Source organism: Alosa pseudoharengus, unplaced genomic scaffold (assembly GCF_046254945.1).
Source record: "Alosa pseudoharengus isolate Yale_2024_CS ecotype anadromous, Long Island Sound unplaced genomic scaffold, YU_APseudo_1.1 YU_APseudo_1.1_scf_1, whole genome shotgun sequence".
Classification (NCBI taxonomy): Eukaryota; Metazoa; Chordata; class Actinopteri; order Clupeiformes; family Clupeidae; genus Alosa; species Alosa pseudoharengus.
The window spans coordinates 7,451,573-7,479,487 of record NW_027468564.1 but is presented as its reverse complement, the minus strand read 5'-3'; the positions used below and the strand labels follow the sequence as shown (position 1 = coordinate 7,479,487).

General features: G+C 40.9%; 1 protein-coding gene across 1 annotated transcript in view; it reads right to left on the bottom strand.

Moving 5' to 3' along the window:
- The window catches only part of LOC143136217 (NACHT, LRR and PYD domains-containing protein 12-like), an 81,853-nt gene extending 58,507 nt beyond the window's left edge, over positions 1-23,346 (bottom strand). The window contains exons 1-6 of the mRNA XM_076296811.1: positions 23,303-23,346; positions 21,087-21,226; positions 12,646-12,759; positions 11,108-11,221; positions 9,570-9,683; positions 8,032-8,145 (exon numbers count right to left, since the gene is read on the bottom strand). Coding sequence (XP_076152926.1) covers positions 8,032-8,145; positions 9,570-9,683; positions 11,108-11,221; positions 12,646-12,759; positions 21,087-21,202 — 572 coding nt within the window. The 5' untranslated portion in view covers positions 21,203-21,226; positions 23,303-23,346. The remainder of the gene's footprint in view (positions 1-8,031; positions 8,146-9,569; positions 9,684-11,107; positions 11,222-12,645; positions 12,760-21,086; positions 21,227-23,302) is intronic.
- Positions 23,347-27,915: the final 4,569 nt, after the last annotated feature.

Genomic DNA, 27,915 nt, shown 5'->3' with positions numbered 1-27,915 from the left:
CACTTAGAAAGTTCCATTTCGCTCCATTATAGATAGAATACCAGCTGAGATCAGTTGCATTGATTTTTTAATCAAGGCAGCAGTTTTCAGATTACATTATGTGCTTACATAATTGCAAAAGGGTTCTCCAATGTTAGACTTTTAAAATAATATCAGATTAGTAAACAGAATGTGCCTTTGGAACATTGGATGAATGGTTGCTGATAGTGGGCACTGCAGATATTGCTTTAAAGATCAGCCATTTCTTTTTACAACGGTCAAGAACACTTTTGCAATTATGTTTTGAGTACTGAACATTGCCACATCGGTCTGCACTCAGGTACAGCAGCACTGGCATGAGACCTGAGTTATAAAGTTACCTGTGGGTAACCTAAAACCTGAGGGTGCTATAGCCTCTGTATCCAGGATGTGTCCTGACCTAAAACCTGAGGGTGCTGTAGTGTCTGTATCCAGGACGCGTCCTGACCTAAAACCTGAGGGTGCTGTAGTGTCTGTATCCAGGACGCGTCCTGACCTAAAACCTGAGGGTGCTGTGTTTGTTTACATGCACAGGATGGTGGGTCATTCCACGTCAATTCAACCAGGGCCCATGCACTTCAGTCTCAAAAAATTCTGAAAAAAAATACCATGTGTACCTATGTTATCCAGGAGACACACTGTAAAATGACTTTTATGTAAGATCAATACTTTCCAAGATACAGCTAGTTTTACAGGGGGAGGGGGTGTCGATTTTGTTCAGCCTCTTTTTTTGTCAAAGTTCACAAGCCCATAGCACAAGAACTAAACCATGTATGAGGCTCATAATTTGTATAGACATTCCCTGACTTACAAATGTCACAACACTTTTTTATTTAAATTTAGTGTATTTTCTTGTCTTTCTGATGTTGAAAAATGACGAGGATTTAACCTCTGTGTCACTTTAGTTTCATACCTTAGCGAAAAACAAAGTAAGGAACTACCTCTGAAAGTTCACAGACACTCTGATTAACTTAACAAAGTTGAAATTAGATAAGGACATGCTTCTGTTAGGTTTTGTATATAAGATTGTCTAGGGTTGCCAATAATTGTGAGCAACATGTTTTTGTTAAAAATATTTATTTCTTAATGAGATTTTCTCAGAATAAATGTTCTCCCCTTCAAGGGTGGATTTTTCCTTGTTGTTTTCATTGTGAGAGTACAATGAATCATCAAAAGATTATTTTATATACCTGTTTTTAGTCAACATTACCAAAGGTGCCAATAATTCTGGAGGGTACTGTACGCCTACTTAGGAAGTTAGGGCTTTAAAAAAAAATATCGGCCGGAATTAACGGTTATCGGAACGATAATAATATTTTAATTTTTTCACTTATCGGCCAATAATATATCGGCCCCCGATATATCGTGCATCCCTAGCTCTAACCACTTAACATACAGACAAAGATAGATAGATAGATAGATAGATAGATAGATAGATAGATAGATAGATAGATACTTTATTGATCCCCAGGGGAAATTCAAGGTCTCAGTAGCATACAGACAACACACACACATTCACTAACAGAAGAAAAAGTAATTAAAAGTATATAATATAAAAAAACACAACTAAGCAATAAGGACAGTAGACGATAAAGAATATACTAAATATACTAAAATATAAATTATACTAAATAACACTTAATCTAAATCAATTCTAAAAAACAGTATCCACATAGTGGGTGATTAATCAATCAAGAGGCGCTTGCAATGACTGAGGCAGGGACTGAGCCTGTGATTCTCTGTGCAAGGTGCATAGTAAGGTAAGGTAAGGTGCTCTGTGTGAGTGAGTGTCATGGTGATGGTGCAAGTCAAACAGTGCAACAGTGCAAGAATAAAGTCTATGTATCTATATCTATATAAAGTCTATGTATCTATATCTATATAACTATATTAAGAAAAGGTATAAGTGTGGCCACAGTTCGGCTGTGGCATGGAGGGAGGGGTTATGCATATGTGCTAATATAGCACGCAAACAGTGAGGCAGAAGACAGTGGTAAAAAGTGGCTAGTGGACAGACAGTTCAAAACATGGAGGGGGTGAAGAGGCAGACAGACTATGCGGAGAAGTCTATTTCTCCTCTTCCCTTAAGTGAAGCATTGAACAGTTCAATGGCCCTGGGAACAAATGACTTCCTCAGTCTGTCTGTTGTGCAAGGCAGTGAGCGAAGTCTCCAGCTGATCAGGCTCTTCTGCTTAACAATGGTGCTGTGGAGTGGATGACACTCATTGTCCAAGATGTTGATAAGTTTGTTCAGGGTCCTTTTGTCAGATATTGAAGTGATGCACTCCAGTTCAGCTCCCACTACAGAGCCAGCTTTCCCCAACATACCACTGCATAGAAGAGGGCGCTGGCAACAACAGACTGGTAGAACATCCTGAGGAGCTTGCTGCACACATTGAAGGACCGCAGCCTCCTCAGGAAGTACCTCCACATTGACCCCATCAATGGAGACTGGTAGCAGAGTGGGCTTAGACCTGCGGAAATCCACCACCATCTTCTTGGTCTTTGAAGTGTTGAGTTGAAGATGATTAAGTTTGCACCATTGCACAAAGTCCTCCACCAGGCTCCTGTACTTCTCCTCCTGCCCGTTCCTGATACACCCCACAATTGCAGTATCATCAGAAAACTTTTGCATGTGGCATGACTCGGTGTTGTAGCAGAAGTCAGATGTGTACAGGGTGAACATGACTGGAGAGAGCACAGTTCCCTTTGGCGCTCCGGTGCTGCTGATCACAGTGTCAGAGAGACAGTTCTTCAATCTGACGAACTGTGGTCGCTCGGTCAGGTAATCTGTAATCCAGGTTACCAGGTGAGCATCCACACCCATCTGCAAGAGTTTGTCTCCCAGTCTGAGGGGTTGGATGGTGTTAAAAGCATTTGAGAAATCAAAGAACATGATTCTCACAGCACTTTTCCCTTTGTCTAGGTGAGAATGTGTCCTGTGTAGAAGATAAGTGATGGCATCGTCCACGCCCACTTTCTCCTGGTATGCAAACTGTAACGGGTCTAGTGCATGGCGTACCTGGGGTCTGAGCATACCTAAGACCAGTCGCTCCATTGTCTTCATCATATGTGATGTTAGAGCGACAGGTCTGTAGTCATTAAGCTCACTAGGGTGTGGCTTTTTAGGGACAGGGGTGAGACATGATGTGTTCCACAGTGTTGGAAAGTGTCCAAGGCGTAGACTCAAATTGAAGATGTGCTTCAGTGGTTCCCCCAGTTCAGCAGCACAGGCCTTGAGTAGCCTTGGACACAGTCTGTCAGGCCCCGCTGCCTTATTTTTGTTACTTTAGTTTAGCTCTCACTTGATCTGCTGTGATGATGGAGGTGTAAGGGGAGGGGAGGGCGAGGGTTGCATCTGGTATCTGTGTGTTTGATGGCTGTTGACTGAGGTCGTTGTCACCTCAATGTTCGTGATCGCCATGTGGGGGAGGGGTGCAATATCCAGTGATGGTGGGGGTACGATAGCCTGTGATGGTGGAGGTGAGTGTTGCACTGGTATTGAGGGGGAGTGGGGGTGGGGGCTGGAGGATGACCACCTCCTTGATGTCCCTGTCAAGGCTGCCAGAGTTGTGGACACCTCAACAGGCACAGGCAAGGAGGCATCAGGCGGGGGCAGGGCATGAGGTAATGGTGGCTTAGGTCGTTGGGTGTCACCGGGATGCAGAGCTGGAGAGACTGGGAGGCTGGGAGGTGGGGGTAGGGCAGGCACGCAAAAAAAGATTATAGTTTCTTCCAGTAGCAGCAACTGGAATCCATGCATTTCCACAGAATTATTTTTGGAATCTGATCCCTCATCATACCTGTTCATTCATACTCGTCGCTCGACTTACCGTGACTAAATTCAAGATGGCTGCAAATGCTAAACTCAGTGAGGATACCGTCTGTATAAATTGTCTTGCAAGTAAACTACCAGTGCTTTCTCAAAGTTCTCAATGTCTCGTTTTAAATGTCAAGGCCCTCGGAAGTCTACCAATGAAGTATGGAGCTACTTTGAGCCTCGTAAATGGTGTAAAACAGTGATTTATTTGCATGGCTAGGCCATCGAAAAACTGTTTGTAGCATCGGCTAACTAGCGCCAGATTTCTGAGTGCAGGGGACAAGCCGAGATGAGCTATGAGACATACGTTCACACTCGGTATCATGTTTCAACACACTTTAGTTCAATATCACGCCGGAATTCTCCTTTAAGCGATAACCGAGGATTCAGTAGGTAAGTTGGTAACGCTTTAGAATAACATGTGCTTATTAGGTATTAACAGTGCATAATAAGCAATTAACAATTAATTACTGTTGTTATCCTTTAATAACATTAACTAACTGTTAGCATGCAGCTTGTAAGTGTTGATAAGCAGCCTTTTAAGTTACTTACAAGCATATTTGTTAACAGTTGTAAGTGTTAACAAGCAGCTTGTTAATGCTTGTCAATGGTGTATAAGACAAAGAGGTGGATAACTAATACGCTTATAAGACCTTTCTTACCTATTTGTAGTAAATTTTGCAGCCCCCCAATCTAAAGCGAGGACCATGTAGCCCAGGGGTTCCCAAAGTGGGGGTCGCCGGCGAGGGGTGGGTCGCGAAATGATTTCCATAAATCAAATAAATTTGGAAAAAATAAAATTCTGAAAAATTATGACTGGATAAGATCACCATTCACTGTAACCACCGCAAGTCATCTGTCAGCCGGCATGGAGGACGCACTGGTTGAGCTGTCTTGTGACCGCGCTTTAAAGACAGATTTTAATTCCAACACGATTGCTGAGTTCTGGATTTCAGTCGAGAGGGAATATCCACAGCTATCCAAGGACGTCCAAGGACCGCGATGGACGTACTGACGCCATTCTTTGCACTGACATATATTAAAAACAAATACAGATCCCGTCTAAATGTGGAGGATGATCTCCGTGTGGCCGTCTCCACAATTAAACCAAGAATGGACTTGCTGTGTTCCGCGCATAGCGCACATCCAGATGAGATTAACGCTGAAACGTAGTTGCCAAAATGTAAATTTGCGCAGCAAAAATGTACATATGTTTACAACAGTTTGTGGACATTACCCTGACTGAGATATTCTTCTGTTAAAGCAACACCAAAGAATTTTTTGTACATTAAAATATTGTTTCCAAAATCATCAACTCGTAACAGGGTGAACGGCACTTCTGCATTCTCTTCGCGACCCTCTATCGGCTATAACCGCACATATGCAAGTTTGCCAGATCGGGTAGCGGATCTGTAGTTCGATGGAATGAGACATAAGAAACTACAAATTTGACTTGCTTCCTATGTCGCAATACATTATACTTTCATAAAATCATGCAACGTACTCTACCTTGTCTGTATACATCGTTATTTCCAAAGCCAGTGCTGGATAAACAAGCGTGCGTGCGACAGGAAAAGTGCTTTGGTGTTGCTTTAAAATGGAAATTAAAGTAATGTTTCAAAGTTAAGTTTGCACATGACAGCAATAATGTGCACTCATGGATATTATTTTTTGACTAAGGTATTCTGCTTTTATCATATAGTAAAGTTCTATATGTAAAATCATAACATGCTGCTCTGTTCTTTTGTGTTGTCGTTAAGCCCGTGTTTGCATAAGCCTAGTGCGTATGGCCGGGTGCGCACATTTTATTTTATTTTTTGAATCACATCCAGGGATAGTGGGGGTCGCCAGTCTCTGGCACGGCTATTTTGGGGGTCGCGGGTTGAAAAGTTTGGGAACCCCTGATGTAGCCTATAGTTCCACAAGCCCAACCTTCTATCTCTTTATATACTGTATATCTCTATCTAGCTTGGTTTAGCTGTGAGAAATGCACCTTCAAAATTGATGCAGGGAGCAGGAATCGAACCCCGGTCTGCCACGTCAAAGAGTGCATCACTACTTGTTAAGCTACACTACTGTTCCTAATTCTTTGATGAAAATTTTCATTTTGATTCTATATTCCGATGTTCCATATCATACTAGCTATGCTTTTTACAAATATGTTTCTGATGGAAAAGTGGTGTTTAATTTCCATAATCTTTGTTCAGTGAACGCATAAAACAGTTTGTCAGCAGTCTAAAGATATGCCAGCTTTGTATCAAAGATTCTAGAGCAGAGCTCCGCTCTAGAATCTTTGCTTTGTATATAGTTGGTTACCTAGCAACCGAGGCTTAAAGACGATAAGTGGGTGCGTTCAAAGCTCTGGTTCAAAGTTGCAAACATACAGTAGGCGAACGTTCGTGATCAATGTTTGCCTTGAACAGAGGCGAACATTCGTGGTCTGTTTCTGCATTAATTAAACACCTCTTTTCCATCAGAAACATATTTGTAAAAAGCATAGCTAGTGTGATATAGCACATCGGAATATAGAATCAACATAAACAATTTCATCAGCAATGTAAGAAAAGTAGTGTAGCTCAATAGTTAGCGATGCACTCTTTGACGTGGGAGACCGGGGTTCGATTCCTGCTCACTGCAACAATTTTGAAGGTGCATTTCTCACAGCTAAACTAAGCTAGATAGAGATATACAGTATATAAAGAGATAGAAGGTTGGGCTTGTGGAACTATAGGCTACATGGTCCTCGCTTTAGATTGGGGGGCTGCAAAATTTACTACAAATAGGTAAGAAAGGTCTTATAAGCGTATTAGTTATCCACCTCTTTGTCTTATACACCATTGACAAGCATTAACAAGCTGCTTGTTAACACTTACAACTGTTAACAAATATGCTTGTAAGTAACTTAAAAGGCTGCTTATCAACACTTACAAGCTGCATGCTAACAGTTAGTTAATTTTATTAAAGGATAACAACAGTTAACTAACTGTTAGTAATGAATTGTTAACTGCTTATTATGCACTGTTAATACCTAATAAGCACATGTTATTCTAAAGCGTTACCGGTAAGTTATAATATGTTAAAGTAAGAATTCATAAACATTTTTTGAGAAAATTTCAAAATATCAGAATATAATATATCAGAATGCCCCCTATTACCACCAGTCCCGTGTTTCCGTCCTCTTACGTGTACGTATGTGTCACTTAATGTTAATTTCTATACAAACCAAGACGGCGGATTCCTAAAGAAACGCAAGCACCCACACCATAAGTGTATCTAAATTAGCTTTATACCAAAAATATAATTTTACCGTGACTTGAAGAGCTGTAAACATTCTTATAAGGCTGCGTGCACAAATCCGCTTGGAGCTCCAGTGGAATTTTGAAGTAGCGACGAGAATTCTCAGTCTAACCGTTCATGTGCCGTTGAAAGGGTGGAAGTAGACGACCCACCAGGCCAGCACTAACCTCTGAGCACGCTAAACAAAATCGGATATTTCAGGCAGTAAAAGCCCCGGTAAGAACCAAACCAGATTTTGTTCAAATCTACACACCTATGGCTGCTGAAAAATGTACTGTAAGGTTAATTAATTTATTTATAATTTATTTATTTATAATTCAAAATGTTATTTTGAAGTATTAAAAAACATTGTTGTTTTAGAATTTTCAGACAAAATGGGTGATAATTGGAGGTGTTACGATCTAGTGAATGTTACGATCTAGTGAAATAGACTAAAATATCGGCATACTATTTTTTAGCCATGTTAGCCATTTTAGTATGTTTCTGTGTGTGTGTGTGCATGTAGGTGTATGCCTCTCTCTCTGTGTGTGTGTGTGTGTGTGTGTGTGTGTTTGAGTGTAGCTGTATGTCTCTGTATATGTGTGTGTGTGTGTGTAGGTGTGTGTGTGTGTCTGTGTTTCTGTGTCTAGGTGTAAGAACATGTGTGTGTGTAGGTGTTTATCTTTGTGTGTGTGTGTGTAGGTGTATGTCTGTGTGTGACTGTGTCTGTGTCTAGGTGTAAGTACATGTGTGTGTATAGGTGTTTGTCTTTGTGTGTGTGTAGGTGTATGTCTGTGTATGACTGTGTCTGTGTGTGTGCAGGTGTGTGTGTGTGTGTGTTTTCCTTTGCTCCTTCATATCACTTGCCATGTTGAATTGCATATGACTGACATGTCTACAGACTGATGATTACTCACTTTAGACCTGATGGAACTGGTTCACTGCTGAAGGTGGGCATATCATCCATGGACTGATCACTCTTCATGGACACACAGCTGGTCACTGGAGATGGAGGTCTGTGTGTCTGTGGTCTGGTTACATAAGGAGACACAAGAAACTGAATAACAACTCATTCCTCTATTGAGTCATTACATTTGTTCACACTTATTAACATAGGCTGCTTATTAACACTTACAAGCTGCATGTTAACAGTTAGTTAATGTTATTAAAGGATAACAACAGTTAACTAACTGTTAGTAATGAATTGTTAACTGCTTATTATGCACTGTTAATACCTAATAAGCACATGTTATTCTAAAGCGTTACCACATAAACAACTAAAGCAAAACAAAAAGCCAATAATTTACATTATTGTACATTAGTGTGTATAATATATATAAATATTAAAGAAATGCTGCCAATTTGATGTTAAACTTGATGAAGTATTGATAAATGGTGCATTGTCACTTTAAGAGGGTCTAAACGGTTCTCATAACGTCCTTTTGCCAGCTATTGCTCACAAAAGATAAGGCTGATAGGACTACTCTAGCCTTGTTTGTTTGCACCACATTGACAACACAATATTAAGTTATTAAAAGGAGCCTTCATTGTTAGGATATGGAAACATGTAATGAGTTGTTGCTAGCGTGACATTTCTGTTTGCCGTTTGCCATTAAAAGTGCAGTATGAGCATGTTTCAATCGGCATTTATAAGTATAAGTATATATACTTTTTTGATCCCGTGAAGGAAATTTGGTCTCTGCATTTAACCCAATCAGTAGTGAAACACAAACAGCACACAGTGAACACACAGTGAGGTGAAGCACACACTAATCCCGGCGCAGTGAGCTGCCTGCTACAACGGTGGCGCTCGGGGAGCAGTGAGGGGTTAGGTGCCTTGCTCAAGGGCACTTCAGCCGCGGCCCACTGGTCCAGAGTGCTAACCAGTCGGCCACGGCTGCCCATTTGCTTAACAAACTCTAGTTAGTCTGTTATCAGGAATATTTGCAAGCCTCCAAGCACAGACATCATCACTTTAAATCCTACCTGTTGCCTTATTTAACTGCTGTTGCATTCCTTGACATGCCATCTCCTTTTCCCTCTTTCTTTCTATATTTTTAGCCGCCGACAGCTTTTTTTGCTGTATCCATCTTTTTCCGTAGACGGCAACTCACTACTCGTAGGCCTATCTGCTCGCCCAGCGCTCACGATGCCCCCACCCCCTCTTCTATGTCAAAATTCTATGATGGAACCTTATGAGAGAGGGTGCCTACTTTAGTCTGTTAGTCATCTAAAATGTTATATAACATTGAGAAAATGTTGAAATGCTTTAGAAACGCACAGCAGTAGCTACATATAAAAAATACCATATATATCGTATAGCATAGTTATTATTTTATTATTTTATTATTTTTTTACCATGGCTTTGGCGCCCCCATAGTGCTGCGCCCCTATGTGCCGCATATAGCGCATACCCACTTTTTGCGCCACTGTCTACAGACTGATGATTACTCACTTTAGACCTGATGGAACTGGTTCACTGCTGAAGGTGGGCATATCATCCATGGACTGATCACTCTTCATGGAAACACAGCTGGGCACTGGAGATGGAGGTCTGTCTGTCAGTGGTCTGGTTACATAAAGAGACACAAGAAATTGAATAACAACTCATTCCTCTATTGAGTCATTACATTTGTTCACACTTATTAACATAGGCTGCTAATTAACACTTACAAGCTGCATGTTAACAGTTAGTTAATGTTATTAAAGGATAACAACAGTTAACTAACTGTTAGTAATGAATTGTTAACTGCTTATTATGCACTGTTAATACCTAATAAGCACATGTTATTCTAAAGCGTTACCACATAAACAACTAAAGCAAAACAAAAAGCCAATAATTTACATTATTGTACATTAGTGTGTATAATATATATAAATATTAAAGAAATGCTGCCAATTTGATGTTAAACTTGATGAAGTATTGATAAATGGTGCATTGTCACTTTAAGAGAGTCTAAACGGTTCTCATAACGTCCTTTTGCCAGCTATTGCTCACAAAAGATAAGGCTGATAGGACTACTCTAGCCTTGTTTGTTTGCACCACATTGACAACACAATATTAAGTTATTAAAAGGAGCCTTCATTGTTAGGATATGGAAACATGTAATGAGTTGTTGCTAGCGTGACATTTCTGTTTGCCGTTTGCCATTAAAAGTGCAGTATGAGCATGTTTCAATCGGCATTTATAAGTATAAGTATATATACTTTTTTGATCCCGTGAAGGAAATTTGGTCTCTGCATTTAACCCAATCAGTAGTGAAACACAAACAGCACACAGTGAACACACAGTGAGGTGAAGCACACACTAATCCCGGCGCAGTGAGCTGCCTGCTACAACGGTGGCGCTCGGGGAGCAGTGAGGGGTTAGGTGCCTTGCTCAAGGGCACTTCAGCCGCGGCCCACTGGTCCAGAGTGCTAACCAGTCGGCCACGGCTGCCCATTTGCTTAACAAACTCTAGTTAGTCTGTTATCAGGAATATTTGCAAGCCTCCAAGCACAGACATCATCACTTTAAATCCTACCTGTTGCCTTATTTAACTGCTGTTGCATTCCTTGACATGCCATCTCCTTTTCCCTCTTTCTTTCTATATTTTTAGCCGCCGACAGCTTTTTTTGCTGTATCCATCTTTTTCCGTAGACGGCAACTCACTACTCGTAGGCCTATCTGCTCGCCCAGCGCTCACGATGCCCCCACCCCCTCTTCTATGTCAAAATTCTATGATGGAACCTTATGAGAGAGGGTGCCTACTTTAGTCTGTTAGTCATCTAAAATGTTATATAACATTGAGAAAATGTTGAAATGCTTTAGAAACGCACAGCAGTAGCTACATATAAAAAATACCATATATATCGTATAGCATAGTTATTATTTTATTATTTTATTATTTTTTTACCATGGCTTTGGCGCCCCCATAGTGCTGCGCCCCTATGTGCCGCATATAGCGCATACCCACTTTTTGCGCCACTGTCTACAGACTGATGATTACTCACTTTAGACCTGATGGAACTGGTTCACTGCTGAAGGTGGGCATATCATCCATGGACTGATCACTCTTCATGGAAACACAGCTGGGCACTGGAGATGGAGGTCTGTCTGTCAGTGGTCTGGTTACATAAAGAGACACAAGAAATTGAATAACAACTCATTCCTCTATTGAGTCATTACATTTGTTCACACTTATTAACATAGGCTGCTAATTAACACTTACAAGCTGCATGTTAACAGTTAGTTAATGTTATTAAAGGATAACAACAGTTAACTAACTGTTAGTAATGAATTGTTAACTGCTTATTATGCACTGTTAATACCTAATAAGCACATGTTATTCTAAAGCGTTACCACATAAACAACTAAAGCAAAACAAAAAGCCAATAATTTACATTATTGTACATTAGTGTGTATAATATATATAAATATTAAAGAAATGCTGCCAATTTGATGTTAAACTTGATGAAGTATTGATAAATGGTGCATTGTCACTTTAAGAGAGTCTAAACGGTTCTCATAACGTCCTTTTGCCAGCTATTGCTCACAAAAGATAAGGCTGATAGGACTACTCTAGCCTTGTTTGTTTGCACCACATTGACAACACAATATTAAGTTATTAAAAGGAGCCTTCATTGTTAGGATATGGAAACATGTAATGAGTTGTTGCTAGCGTGACATTTCTGTTTGCCGTTTGCCATTAAAAGTGCAGTATGAGCATGTTTCAATCGGCATTTATAAGTATAAGTATATATACTTTTTTGATCCCGTGAAGGAAATTTGGTCTCTGCATTTAACCCAATCAGTAGTGAAACACAAACAGCACACAGTGAACACACAGTGAGGTGAAGCACACACTAATCCCGGCGCAGTGAGCTGCCTGCTACAACGGTGGCGCTCGGGGAGCAGTGAGGGGTTAGGTGCCTTGCTCAAGGGCACTTCAGCCGCGGCCCACTGGTCCAGAGTGCTAACCAGTCGGCCACGGCTGCCCATTTGCTTAACAAACTCTAGTTAGTCTGTTATCAGGAATATTTGCAAGCCTCCAAGCACAGACATCATCACTTTAAATCCTACCTGTTGCCTTATTTAACTGCTGTTGCATTCCTTGACATGCCATCTCCTTTTCCCTCTTTCTTTCTATATTTTTAGCCGCCGACAGCTTTTTTTGCTGTATCCATCTTTTTCCGTAGACGGCAACTCACTACTCGTAGGCCTATCTGCTCGCCCAGCGCTCACGATGCCCCCACCCCCTCTTCTATGTCAAAATTCTATGATGGAACCTTATGAGAGAGGGTGCCTACTTTAGTCTGTTAGTCATCTAAAATGTTATATAACATTGAGAAAATGTTGAAATGCTTTAGAAACGCACAGCAGTAGCTACATATAAAAAATACCATATATATCGTATAGCATAGTTATTATTTTATTATTTTATTATTTTTTTACCATGGCTTTGGCGCCCCCATAGTGCTGCGCCCCTATGTGCCGCATATAGCGCATACCCACTTTTTGCGCCACTGTCTACAGACTGATGATTACTCACTTTAGACCTGATGGAACTGGTTCACTGCTGAAGGTGGGCATATCATCCATGGACTGATCACTCTTCATGGAAACACAGCTGGGCACTGGAGATGGAGGTCTGTCTGTCAGTGGTCTGGTTACATAAAGAGACACAAGAAATTGAATAACAACTCTATGGAGTCATTGCATTTGTTCATACTTACAATAATATTACAACAATACCCCCCCACTCTCTCTCGGCATCTGTGTGTCTACAGGCCTGTGTGTGTCTATGTGTGTGTGTGTGTGAGAAAGTGAGTGCGTGTAGATGTATCTGTGCTTGTGTAACACAAAAACAAAAAAAATAACATAAATAGAGTGAATACATTTAAGTAGACAAATAAATACAAAAATGAACAAAACATTACATAAAATTAGGAACACAAAAACAAACAAAAACATGATGCCAGACAGAGTGCAATGTCTCGCCAACGCAACAACCCCAAAACAGAAAAAGTTGGGACGTTGTGTAAAATGTGAATAAAAACAAAATGTCATAATCTGCAAATCTCTTAAACTCGTATTTAGTTGCAAAAAGGACACAGACAACATATCAAATGTTGAAAATGACAAATTTGACTATTTCATGGAAAATATATGTCAAATTTAAATTTGATACCAGCAACATGTTTCAAAACGGTTGGGATGGGGGTAACAAAATGCTGGAAAAGTTGTGTAATGATGAAGAAAACAAAAGAAGGAATGTTTCACAACTAATTAGGGTAACTGGCAACACGATTGGGTATGAAAAAGAGCATCCCAGAGAGATAGGGTCTCTTTGAAGTAAAGATGTAGGGGTATTCATCACTCTGTGTAAACCTGTGTGCACAAATGATGAAACAATTTGAATGTTTTTTAACATGAAATTGTGAAGTGTTTGGGGGAGCTCATCATCTACAGGACATAATATTATTAAAACATACAGAGAACCCAGATAAATCTTTGCAAACAAGGGCTGAAAAACAAACTGGATGGCCATGTTTTTTTGGACCTCGGATGGCACTGCGTGTGTGTGTGTGTGTGTGTGTGTGTGTGTGTGTGTGTGTGTGTGTGTGTGTCTGTGTGTGTGTGTGTGTTGCTAATATAAGATGGCTGTCAGACGCCACATAAATTACCTATGGCATTTTTTGTTAGAATAACAAGATTCTGTGTGCAAGTTTGGCTACCAAACTGACAGTTCAAGTTCAAGAGAATAATAGAAATAGTAGGTCAAAGCCACTGCTTGCTGGTGCTCCTGCTTTACCAATATCCGCACCCTCTGTTTCCAATAACCTATAAGACGACATAATTTTACTGGTATCTAGTATGCTGTGCAAATTCCAAATATATGGATGTGTCACAGTGTGCAAAGTATCATGTTCACGTTTGTAGTGTTTTAACACATTTAATTGTGTCCTGTGTTTTTTGTTTTGCTTCACGTGTGGACTTTTGATATCCCAGTCACGGCTGTCCCAATCAGACTGACAATTAACAAAGACTCAAAGACTCACAATCGAACCTATGGGAGAGGGGCTGCTTAATTCAATGAGGGGGAACAGGTGTGTGGGAGTTTTTCTCTATATATTTGCAGGATCGACAGGTACAGAGGAGAAATCAAGTCAGAACTGCAAAGGACACAGCGGCCGAGCCAGAGGTGGCCTACCCAGGCAGACACACAACCGGACACACAGCAGAGCAGTTCCAGGATTTCGGCATCCACGCAAAAAGCTATTTTCCGGTGGCAGATTTGGTCAGCACCCGGCAATGTGAGTAGCTCCCTTTTTGCCTCGAACAACCTAACGTGTATTAGCAGTGGTAGTTTGCTCCGTACTGCCAAAAGTCTCCTTTGTTTCAGCTGAGCGATTACGTCGCTGCTGGTGATCGGGTGAGAGCTGAGTACCCTACGATTTGTGGAGGACTTACGGGAAGGTACCGAGCGATTGGAACATTTGTGGGTTGCCGTGCGGATGACTGCTTGGCTAAGCTAGGCCGGAGAACACTGAAGCTACTAACTCGCCTGCTGCTTGCCTGCTCGTTTGTTTACTGTTGTGCTGTGCTGTGCTTGTGCTGTGCTGACTGTGGGGACTGTTGTGGGGCGTCTGGCGCTGCTGGTGGCTGGCGGCGGTATTACTGGCTGTGGTCTCGCTTTATTACAGTATTGTATTTGGTGTACATTTTAACTGTGAATTTGTGAGTCTAACTGACTTTGTTTATTTATATTTAATTTAATACATTTGTAATACGAGTTGAGCCCCTTTGCCTCATTGATTAATTGCACTGCCTACTGCCGTTTATCTTAAATTAAAGGTTAACCTATTGCTGTCTGGTCACGGGCAGCCTTACGACTAGTCTGGTGACAGATGTATTATCGCTTGATGGGAAACGGAATGACCTCGAAGTCTGGCTTGGCACCCAAACTTAAAGTCCTCCATTCATACAGAAAGGTGGAAATTCTCCCATTTGCGCGTAAATCACCACCTTGTTAATTTAGGTTGATATGAAAATGTGTAACGTGGACGCCAGTGGCGTGCACAGACATTTGGGGGGGGGGGGGGGGGGGGCACTTTTTAGCGCACGTGGAACACTTAATTATATATAAAAAAAAATTACACGCACATGTTGAATGAAAATTGACTTGTGCTGCAATCAGTAAATCAATATACAATTAAGACAATGAAGAGACCAAATGTGTTAATTTATGTTGCCTAACAAAACCTATACAACAGAAAACGTTCGTCTTAACACATAGATTTGCGATTGCAAACTCTACCAAAATTATTTGTAGCCTATGTGGTCGTCCTCACGTTATCCGTCATTGACTTGGGCTACAGGGTAAAACTTTATCAGGTGACCAGTTGGCTAAAAATGCTTAGTTGTTTGATGCTGTATGAGACATTTTACTGCACAACAAAATGATGACACGTTGGGCTTAAAGGGCAAACTGTACGATTTTACTTGATCTGTAAGACAATAAAGAGACCAAACAGTACAAGAAGGAGTTATAGTGGGCTACTGACTGTTACAACTCTATTACATGAATGCAGATGGACATTTTTCACAGGTAATGGGGAACTTCCCGTTTCTTCTGTCACAAATGAATGTGTTAATACATGTTGCCTAACAAAACAGAAAACGTTCTTAACACATACATTTGCAAAATCTACCGAAATCATTTGAATGTGGTCGTACGTTATCTGTCATTGATTTGGGCTACAGCGTAAAACTTTATCTAGCTTCATCTAATTTATCAGGTGACCAGTCGGCAAAAATGCTTGTTTGGTGCTGAATGAGACATTTTACTGCACAACAAAATTATTACATGTTGGGCTTAGAGGGCAAACTGTAAGATTTTGCTTGATCTGTGTGTTACCTGGCTGATGGGGCACGGGAGAAGCAGCCTGTCAGCGACCATGCCTGCTATCTGAAGACGCTTACTGAACTGCTATGGTGCTGCTGCGCATTTGGCGTGCCGTGCGCGCGATCGCGCGAGTTAACGTGACAAAGGAAGAGAGATAGGCTGGTCGGGTGTGCGCAAAGGAGGTGGCTCATTTCGGGGCATTGTTTCAGTCGTTTTTAATTGCTCAGGTTTTCAAAAGATCATTTCAAAACCGACCTCAGTAAAATCTTAATATTAATAATTAAAAAAAAAAAAAAAGTTTCAAAAGGGCATTTTTGTTGAGAAAGGGCAAACTTCCTAGTGCTTTAGCACCACCTAGTGTCTATCTATGCACGCCTATGGTGGACGGTGACCTTCTGAATGCCATTCAAATCCAGAAAGAACACAAAACAGTCTTTGATTTTGAAAATGTAAGCATGGTGAACTGAATAGTAAAGGCCTACAGTAAAATGGTGTGCCATCACATAGCCTAACAAAAAACTGACTTCACAAAATTTGAAATTTTCACGTTAATTTTTTACATTCTGTGTATCCTACATGTATTTAGAATTGAGAAATATGCTGTTTCACCTTGTAGTGGCTCTCAACCTTAATACAGTCCTCCTGAGCACAAAGGTGCTTAAGCCATGGCAGAATGCGCAGAAGAGTTGTATACTGTACATAAGACACACCCAGATTTTGGAGTTTCACCTCCCAAAACGTGTAACTCCCTCTATCACGTGTAAATGACAGATTTAAGCGAAGGTGTGAATTTGCGTGTGCGAAATGCACGTAGTTACACGCTTATTTTTACTTACGCACATGGGAGAATTCCCCCCTAAGTGCTTCATTTGCAAAACAGTACACTGCAAAAACTGCTTATCTAACAAAATCTAACCAAGTGTTAATAATCTTATATCAAGATACAAAAAACTAGTTGGTATTGTTTTTAGTATAAAGACACTTACCTAGCACTTTCTCATGAAATCATTTGACTTAAAATAAGTCAAACTTTTCTTAAATTAAGACATCTCATCCTGAAAACAAGCAAATTTGTCTGCCAGTGCGTTAAGCAAATTTGTTCTAAAAACAAGCAAATTTGTCTGCCAGTGCGTTGAGCAAATTTGTCTTGATAAGACTCCTTAAAATAAGTCAAAGTCTTCTTAAATTAAGTCAAAATGATCTTTTGAGAGAGTGCTAGGTAAGTCTTTTCATACTAAAAACAATACCAAATAGATTTTTTGATCTTAATATAAGATTATCAACACTTGGTTAGATTTCATTTTTTGCAGTGTAGGTGCATGAGAACATGCAGGCGCTCGAAAGTATGTTATTCTAAAGGGTAAGGCTATTTGCACCCCTGGTACAATTAGCAGTGTATGCTATTCGTACCCTGGTGCAATAAGAAGTTCTATTCGTACCCCGGTGCATACAGCAATGTGTCCTATTAGTACCCCGTCTGGTACAAATATCAATGTATGCTATTCGTACCCCGGTGCACACAGCAATGTGTCCTATTAGTACCCCGTCTGGTACAAATATCAATGTATGCTATTCGTACCCCGGTGCACACAGCAATGTGTTCTATTAGTACCTCGTCTGGTACAAATATCAATGTATGCTATTCGTACCCCGGTGCACACAGCAATGTGTTCTATTAGTACCTCGTCTGGTACAAATATCAGTGTATGCTATTTGCACCCTTGTGCATTTAATCTGGCATATTGATCAATGTAATAATATTTAAAAAAAAAAAAAACAAGCAACATGTTTTTGTTGTTGTTACATAACAGAGTGTGAATAGCTCAGCTGTGTAATAGACACTCTGAATAAGGTATGCTGTTTGCATCAATGTACAGTTAGAAGTGGATACTATTTGTACCCAGGTGTTTATAGTACTGCATGCTATTTACACCCTGGTGCATGAACTAGCTAATTGTTGCAATCAAAACTTCCGTTCGAGAACCGATTTCTTGTTCAAATTGCGCGCCTTCTCTCCAGAGACGTTGGTACACATGCACACTCACTCCGCCAAAATGCATCACACGGGAATCGAACCCCGGTCTCAGTGGTGGTTGGTCTCTCAAAGTAGAGCGTCGAAAGGGTTCTATCTTGGAAGATGTATCATGGTAAAGATGGGCTAAAAGACTGTAGTACATACATACTTACTTACAAGTCATATTCATGCACGAGCCAACTAAGCTATATAAACTATACGATAGGCTACTGGAAGACATTAGTTGTTCCATACTGTTCCAAAATGTACCAGCAATATAGGCTAGCCCTGTTTATTTCGTGTTGTTTCAGTTGTCCTACAGTGATAACTGGTATAAATTACATTAATGTCTACGACAGTCTAGGTAGTTATTTACACATAGGCTTCAGTAATTGTTTGGTGCTGCTGTTAATTGAGCATTGTATAGTTTAAATGTAGCCTATTGAATAATTTGAAATGATACTTTGAATTCAAGCAGAAACTCTTATTTAATAATTGGTTATATAGCCTACTTGAATATGGAGATCATGTGCTCTATGGCTATCTCTCATCGGTCAGGGTGATAGCCAGTGAGGCCTACATCACTTTCAGTGCTCCATGACACTTGAACATATATGCATATTTAAGGGTAATGCAAGATTGTGTATTTAATTAGGTGTGCCCAACCGATTTGAGGGCCACTTGGGCCAAATATGCCAGGGCCGATTTTTGGTCCCAGTCCGCCCCTGTAACAGGGTGTGAATAGCCCAGTTGTGTGGCCAAGGCTATTCGTACCAGGGGTACGAATAGACACTCCGTATTCTAAAACATAGGCTAGGCTACAAAACCCATACATAGACAACGTTAGTTCACTATATTATTTCCAACCAGCCTATCCACAGATAGTAGGCCTAATATAGTATTTCACTACCCTGGAAATCCAGAGTTCTCACGAGAGCACAATGGAATTGTCTCTGCGAGACACTCTGGCAATGATGCACGTTACTTTTACCCCTTGCATTCCGGGGAACCAGCTAAACTGATCAAGACAGTGCTGCAAGGAGGACAGTACACATTAGTGTTGCACGGTGCACCGATACTACAAAAGTATCGCAATACCCTGAAATTAAAAATGTTACGATGCCTAATTTTATTAGTATCGATACTTTTGAGAATGACCGTGTTCTTTTGAAGTAACATGCGTGTGCACAAGGCATGCTTCTAGCGCCTCCTCCCCTAACCTGTAGCTGTGCGTCTTTTCTCCTCACACACGTAAGCGCAGCTGTCGTGCTATAAACAGCGAGAGATGGCTGCTAGTTCAAGTGATGCTATGGTAACACATAATAATAGGCTAATATCAAGTTGATTTGCTCACTTGCATCTCTCAAGTTTGTGTTGCTTACCTACCTAAGCTATGGGATTTTGGTCATTTAGGCCTACTATTTCGGTTCAATGTAATTTAGAAATAGGCTAAGCAACCATGGCAAACTTTTACATCTGAAGAGAGATCCTTGCTAACTATCCCGCTAGCTCAGGTCACGTTTGACAATAGTGCTCGCTAAAATCATTAATGAACATTGCAAGACACTTATCTCTTCTATGATCCCAGAAAGATTTTCTTGTACATTTCTGAACATTTATTTTATCTAATGACATACAAAACATAATTAATTGCATCCACATATCCTTATGCGCTATGTGCAACTTTTATTCACTAGACTAAAACCGTGAGACAAGGTAAATTACTCTCACGTAGCCTATCTCTTAAAGTGACAGGCACTCAATTACACCTACATCACCAATGTGCACTCAATTAGACATACACACCCATATGCCTAAGTGTAATAGTTTAAAAATGGTTATAGTTTTAGAATAGTTTTCAAATTGCTAAATATATTTACTAGTAATTATGCAGAATATATAAAATATGACATAAGCCATCATTTTCCATGTGTGTTTGTGTGGAGAGAGTCAAGCAGAATCTGGGATAGCCACTGGTGTGAATGATCACACTACAGTATATTCAATATTACTGATGATGATGTCAAGGTGGTGGGGCCCCCAAATCAAATAATTTTTTTAAAAAGCATCGAAGAAGTATCGAAATCGCAATTCTTGACTTGGTATCGGTATCGAAACATTAATTTTGGTATCGTGACAACACTAGTACACATTGGTCGTAGTGTTATCCGATTGCGTCGAAGACCGAAATCATTCAGAGTAAACATGGTATAGTGTTATCCAACTGCTTGCAGTGAGATTTTTAAATGCATGCTTGTTACCGCCCCTTGTGCATGGTCAAACCCTTAATCTTTCTAGATTACCAGGGTCTGGATTTTCCAGGCTAGTATTACTACTGCATGATCAACATATATGAATCAAGGCAGACAAACCAATTATCAAAACTTGTGGTGTTGTCAGTTAATTAATCCAGTCCATTTATCTGTTTTTGCACATTTTTCAAATTAAAAGTAACACCATAAGAGGATAGAATATCAAAATAGTAGCTACTGGAAGCAACTGCAATCCATGCATTTCCACTGAATTATTTTTGGAATCTGATCCCTTATCATACCTGTTCATTCGTACTCATCGCTCGCCTTATCTTGACTAAATTCAAGATGGCGGCGAACGGTAAATTTCCTGAAGGTACTGTCTGTATAAATCTTGTAAATAAACTACCAGTGCTTTTTCAAAGTTCTCAATGTCTCGTTTTAAATGTCAGGGCCCTCCGAAGTCTACCAATGAAGTGTGGAGCTACTTTGAGCCTCGTAAATGGTGTAAAACAGTGATTTATTTGCATGGCTAGCCTGATGCCCGAGGCACCCCCATTGAAAACCTGTTGGTAGCATCGGCTACCTAGCGCCGAGTGCAGGGGACAAGCTGAAATGAGCTATGAGACAAAAGTTCACACTTGGTGTCTTGTTTGAACACACTTTGTCAATGTCACACCAAACTTCTCCTTTAACTTATCCTCCATCAGAGTGTGTGGGGACAGGTATGATGTGTACTGTATCTGTGGATTAACTTACCCTCCATCAGAGTGTGTGGGGACAGGTATGATGTGTACTGTATCTGTGGATTAACTTACCCTCCATCAGAGTGTGTTGGTTTGCTGCTTTGTTGCACACAGCTGTGTGCTGCAGACTCTGGTCTGAGTGTCTCACTGTGACCTGCACCCTCCTCTCTCTCCTGAGAGACACTCATCCTAGCAGCAGTGGGAGAGTCTTTCTGGGAATGTAAATTAGACAAATGCAGCTTTACGTCTTGTTTCATGTGTCACCGCATACTATAGATTATAGCTGTAGCTAAACATAAACCACCATCTTTGTTTTTAGCACTGTGACAAGGTGAAGAAACAGAACAAATATGAAATTACGAAAGAAGCTCAACAACAAGTCACAGAAACAGGAACATGTGAAATAGTGGACTGATTTGTCCAGGTCAGGACATTAGAGCAGAGAGGAATGTCCACGAGCAGGTGTAAAATAAGAGAGGGTTCAAGAGTAATCAAGGATCTTTGATTAGAGCTTAGGCTGTTATAATGTAGCCGACTCAGAAGCCCCTTAATGTGTAAGGGATCAAGGCTGTGTGTTTAAACTGATGTCTTACTCCACTACTCCACTTATAAGGGACCAAGGCTGTGTGTTTAAACTGATGTCTGATTCCACTCCAGTGACTTTTCACTGACAGCTGAGTGTTTCCACAATGTCTCGTTTCATTCTAAGGTTCCTATTTATATACTTATATAACTTGTTCTGCTGTAAGTGCATGTTGTGTGTGATGTCTGTATGCTGCTGACTTGTGAATGTGCAACACTGACATAAAGCAACAGAGAGCAAACATAAACAAACTAAAAATCAAAGTAAAGTTTTCTGACTGAAAATTGCCTTAATTGTCTTTGGGCAGCCGTGGCCCAATGGTTAGCACTCCGGCCCCGACCAGTAGGCACGGCTGAAGTGCCCTTGAGCAAGGCACTTAACCCCTCACTGCTCCCCAAGCGCCGCTGTTGTTGCAGGCAGCTCACTGCGCCAGGATTAGTGTGTGCTGCACCTCACTGTGTGTTCACTGTGTGCTGAGTGTGTTTCACTAATTCACGGATTGGGATAAATGCAGAGACCAAATTTCCCTCACGGGATCAAAAGAGTATATATACTTATACTATACTTAATTGTAAGGTGTATTTCTGAAACTGTACAGTCTGACTAGAACCATCCAAGTGAAAGTGTATTATACCATTCTGCTCTTATTTCAAACTGCTAAAAGGGCCACAAATAGGACCTTTAATTACAAACAGACTTCAAGAGAAATGTGCTGAACATCGTCTACAACTCATATGAAGGGAGGGATCTCACAGTTCTGTAGAGAACTGGATGGACTTGTTCGGTCAGGTGTGGTGATACTAGCGAGAGCAAAATCTCGTCATGAATATTTTACTCTTTCCTCACACAAATGACTGACAAATCACATCACACACACCATGAAAATGTGCTGTTCTTATTTCCGCCCTCCTTATCATTATCATTTACATCCTCTCTCTAACACCCTCTTTTTATGCCACACATTTTGATCAAGTAACAGTGAGTTTGATAAAAAAAATACATTTTAATAACATTAAGGAACTATCAGAACAACTACACAGGTTGCATCTTCCATAATTCAAAACAATAGGTGGTAGGCAGCCGTGGCCTACTGGTTAGGGCTTCAAGCTTGAAACCAAAGGGTTGCTGGTTTGATTCCAGACCAGCAGGAAAAATGAGGGCGGGGGAAGTGGTTGAGCACTGCTCTCTCATGCCCACATCCATGGCTGAAGTGCCCTTGAGCAAGGCACCTAACCCCTCACTGCTCCCCGAGCATCACTGTAGCAAGGCAGCTCACTGCTCCAGGTTAGTATGTGCTTCACTACACTGTTTGTTCAATGTGTGCTCTGTGTATTTCACTAATTCACAGATGGGATAAATGCAGAGACCAAATTGATTGTATATGCAAGTATACTTATATAAACCTGATTTACATTTAACATTTCACATTTACATCTACATGGTAGAGTTGAACTCAGACTTCTTTCTGTGAAGTACTAATAGATCTAACCACTGTGACCATGTTGCTTTTGTATTCTATAACAGGATCAATATTTGGAAATGTATGGACACTGAGATTGCCATTCTGCTCTTACCTTAAACTGCTAGGGCCACAAATAGGACTCCATACAAACATTACATACACATGTTACATACAAACATCTCCAAAACTCAAGAGAAATTGTATAGTGCATACACGTCATATATAGTAAACGAAGGAACTTACAGTTTAGAGTTTTATTCTCTTGTCATTTCCTTGAGTCTCAAACGCTCCGTGTGGAGAACTGGCTGGACTTGTTCTGTATCAGGAGGTTAAGGTGTGTTGATACGATTAACAACAAAGCAACTCATGTTGTCATGAATGTTTAACTCTTTCCTTCCCATTCATTTGTCTCTTCTAGTTATAGTCATATAGCAAGTACTGTATGAATGAAAACAAGATGTACCGCAGAGCGGTACAAAATATGACCGCCGCCCAGTCCAGCACATTTTTTCCACAAAAAGAAATCACGCTGAAAGGCCTATATGATTCTAACTGTCTCACTAAATTGCATTATCCACACTCAATTCTCACTGGTATCTGCTAGACAACAAGTACCAAAACATGATTAGTTCATAGATTTCACATGTAAAATTCATTTTATACAACCCCATCTCCATCTTGCCTGTTCATAATTCTGAGAAATTCTTGACTTTTTGTGTTATGTTTATGTTATGTGTGTGTGTGTGTGTGTGTGTGCGTGTGTGTGTGTGTGTGTGTGTGTGCGTGCTTGTGTGTGTGCCTGCGTATGTGCCTGTGCAAGCAAGCGTACATATGTCTACTGTGTGAGTATGTGTCATACGTATGATTACTGTGAATGTGTGTGTGTGTGTGTATCTGTTTGTGCACATGTGTGCACATGAAATGGGTTAACATGACCCCTGGAGACAAATATACGGAAAAAAATGGTCATCCTAGGCCCTACAGTTCTCAAGATATTCACAGAGAACTGTGTCTGCCCTACCCTCCTTTCGGGGGGTCCAGTCCAGCGGGGGGGATACAGATCAAAACGAAAAATGACGGTTCCATGCTATCCATGTGGGGGTACATGCCCACCAAGTTTTGTGTACCCCGGTCTTTCAGTATCCCGGGAATCCTTGTTGGTGTACGTCACTAAATGTACACATAAATTATTTTATTGTAAGGCCCCCCATGAACGAAAGTACACAAAACTTGGCATACATTCGGAGGGTGTCATAATGATCCTACACTTTTAATTTTGTGCAGTTTTGACCTTGTCAGCCAGAGATATTGTGATGAAAACACCTAATTTTTTGCTTTTGAATTTTTAACTAGGTGGCGCTATACATTAAATAAGTGGTAATGGGATGGGTTGACGTGCCCCCTTAAGACCAACATACATAAAAAAGGTGGACCTCCTAGGCCCTACGGTTCTCGAGATATTCACAGAAAACGGTCTCCGGCCACCTACAGGCCAGTTGGTGTATAGTAACATAAATTAATTTATTGTGTGGCCCCCCATGAACGGAATTCCACGAAACTTGGCGTGCATTCAGAGGGTGTCATAATGATCCTACACTTCCAATTTCGTGCAGTTTTGACTATGTTAGGTCACAGATACCTTCAATTACAACACCTCATTTTTACTTTTTTGTGTTTAACTAGGTGGCGCTATACATGAAATGAGTGGTTATGGAATGGGTTGACATGGCCCCTTGAGATCAACATACAAAAAAAAAATGGTCCTCCTAAACCCTACGGTTTTCGAGATATTCACAGAAAACTGTGTCTGCCCTACCCTCCTTTCGGGGGGTCCAGTCCAGCGGGGGGGCTACAGATCAAAACGAAAAACGATGGTTCCATGCTATCCATGTGGGGTTACATGCCCACCAAGTTTCGTGTACCCCGGTCTTTCAGTGTCCCGGGAATCATTGACGGAAATTTGGGCATGCGGAAAAAAAAATCTGACTAAACCTATATGACCGCCGCTTCGCTGCGCGGCGGTCATAATAACACTGATATCAGAATCCAGGTCTCACTCTTCCTCTACCGCATATGTCTTCTGTTTCTGTGTATATGCATGTAAATGTGTATGTTCTGAGGAGCTGTTTGTGACAAATATATATTTTTGATGTGACAAATATATAATGCATGCCTATGCATGGGTTATGGTTCACTAAAGTCATAGAACAACCAGAACTATATATATTCTAAAAGCATATACCCTGTACATCAATAACATCAATCAACTTATGTTCCCATCTTCCACCCCACCTTGCATAATGCATACTCTGCTGATACATTTTGGCATGTACAGTACAGGAGAAACAAATTAAACATCCTAAACTACTGTATATATTTTCTGAAAGCATATAACCTGCAGATGAGATATAACACCAGTTAAGACATGTCCCATCTTCCTCCATGAATACACAATGCATTGCCCTCTATGCTGTATAGGCGAATCTAGTGTAAAGGGGATATATTTTATTATTGTCCAGGGAAAACAGATTAAACACCCTAAAACCTATTTTCTAAAATCTCTACATGAGATATAACGCCATGATTATTATGCACAATATTAATACCTGTTTAAGTATAGTATAAGTATATATACTTTTTTGATCCCATGAGGGAAATTTGGTCTCTGCATTTAACCTAATCGGTGAATTAGTAAAACACAAACAGCACACAGTGAACACACAGTGAGGTGCAGCACACACTAATCCCGGCGCAGTGAGCTGCCTGCTACAACGGCGGCGCTCGGGGAGCAGTGAGGGGTTAGGTGCCTTGCTCAAGGGCACTTCAGCCGCGGCCCACTGGTAGGGGCTCGAACCGGCAACCCTCTGGTTACAAGTCCAGAGTGCTAACCAGTGGGCCACGGCTGCCCCAAAATACTTTATATGTTAGGGTGTAGGCCTATAGGCCAAAGTTAATTCCTTAGTACTGATTGAGGGCTTCTGCCACTCTAGCATATGGCTTTAGGACAGTTGATTAGGGAAGGCTTATAGGCCACATCAACATTATACTGACTTCTTAAAATAAATTAGTGTTTCAGGGCTTGACAGTGCTACTTTTCAAAGCATCCTGCTTTGAAGATGTTTAAAAAGCCTGCAACTTATTGAAGTTTTTTGTCAATGATTACATTTACCTGCTCACCGTATTCTGTGCAAAGTCCATATTCTGCTTGAAGTAATATTCTGAATAAGGTGTGGTTTACACGCACAAGTCCATATTCTGCTTGAAGTAATATTCTGAATTAGGTGCGGTTTACATGCACAAGTCCATATTCTGCTTGAGGTAATATTCTGAATTAGGTGCAGTTTACATGCACAAGTCCTTTCAGATCCACAACAACTGAGTAACAGCATATATGGTCTCAAAAACATTGTTATCTTACCTTATTTTATCTTACCACTCCCTCTCCCTCTGACCCCCCAGCACGCTCCCTCACTGACTTAAAATTATAGATGCAAAAGAATTTTCTCTACAAAAGAATTTCTCTGCAAAAGATTTTTTTCTACACAGACACAATTATGCTAATTCTGCCGAATGGCCCTAAAAGCATGCTCTCTAAATCTCACAGTCTCACTCTCAACATCAATGGTTCACCTGTCCACTCTAGTGTAGTAAACTCTGTTTACTGGTCGTGTCGGCCACGCCCACATTGACTGACTGACAGACTGATTGATTGACTGACAGACTGGCCGCAGGTGAGTGGCACACCGGAGGCTTGCTGCCAGTAATTGTGGTGAGATAAAACACAAGCTGAAACCAGGTTGCGGGGGTAGGACGATGGACTATGGTACGGACATGCGAATCCATGCCCTGGACTTGCGTTGTGGACTTATGCTGTATAGTAGGCCATGGAGTTCTCACTGTTGGACATTTGCCATTTTGAACGCTCGCTGTACTATTGAACTTTTGCCTTCGGGCTGCTTCAGTAGCCTACTCCCCTTGAGCTGGTAATTCACTGTAGTCTAGGTTCAGTTAGCCCCCGGCCTGGGTAAATGGCCAGTCCCCTCCCTAATATAAATTGCCCATAGTGAAGTTGTAGACCAGGTTGTGTTGTGTGGGTTGGCTTGGTTGTACTTATATTTTAGGATTGTGAATAAATTTGAAACATGAATTGCGTGTGTGTGTGTCTTGCTCTTCTTCTGATAATTAAGACATTATTCTACTCATGTTGTCAAAAAACCTTGGCATACAACTTGACTCCACCCTTATCTTCGATCCTCATATCAAATACTCACTAAGACTGCCTTCTTTCACCCCCGTAACATTGCACGCCTCCGACCCTTCCTCTCTATTAGTGATGTACAGACTTTGGTTCACTCCTTCATCATCTCCCATCTAGATTACTCCAATTCAGTTTTCTTTGGTCTCCCCACTAAATCCCTTCAAAGATTACATATTAAAAACTCAGGCTCCTTATCCATACCAAACATTCCGCACACATCACCCCCATTCTCCATCAACTCCACTGGATACCAGTTCCATCCCAGATTAAATACAAAATACTACTACTCACCTTCAAAGCCCTTCACAACCTTGCTCCTCCCTACATCTGCAACCTCTTGACCCCTTACACACCTTCCCGCTCACTCAGATTCTCTGACCAAAATCTCCTAGCTATCCTCCGCACCAGACTCTCCACCCTGGGTGGCAGGTCCTTCAGTGCCTTGGCCCCCAAACTCTGGAACTCCCTCCGCCAACCTCTTTGTGACTGTCCTTGTCTTCCTTTCTTCAAAGCACATCTCAAGACCTTTTTGTTTAATGATCACTTCTCCTCCACACCCAATACATAGCTCTATAGGGGCAGCCGTGGCCTACTGGTT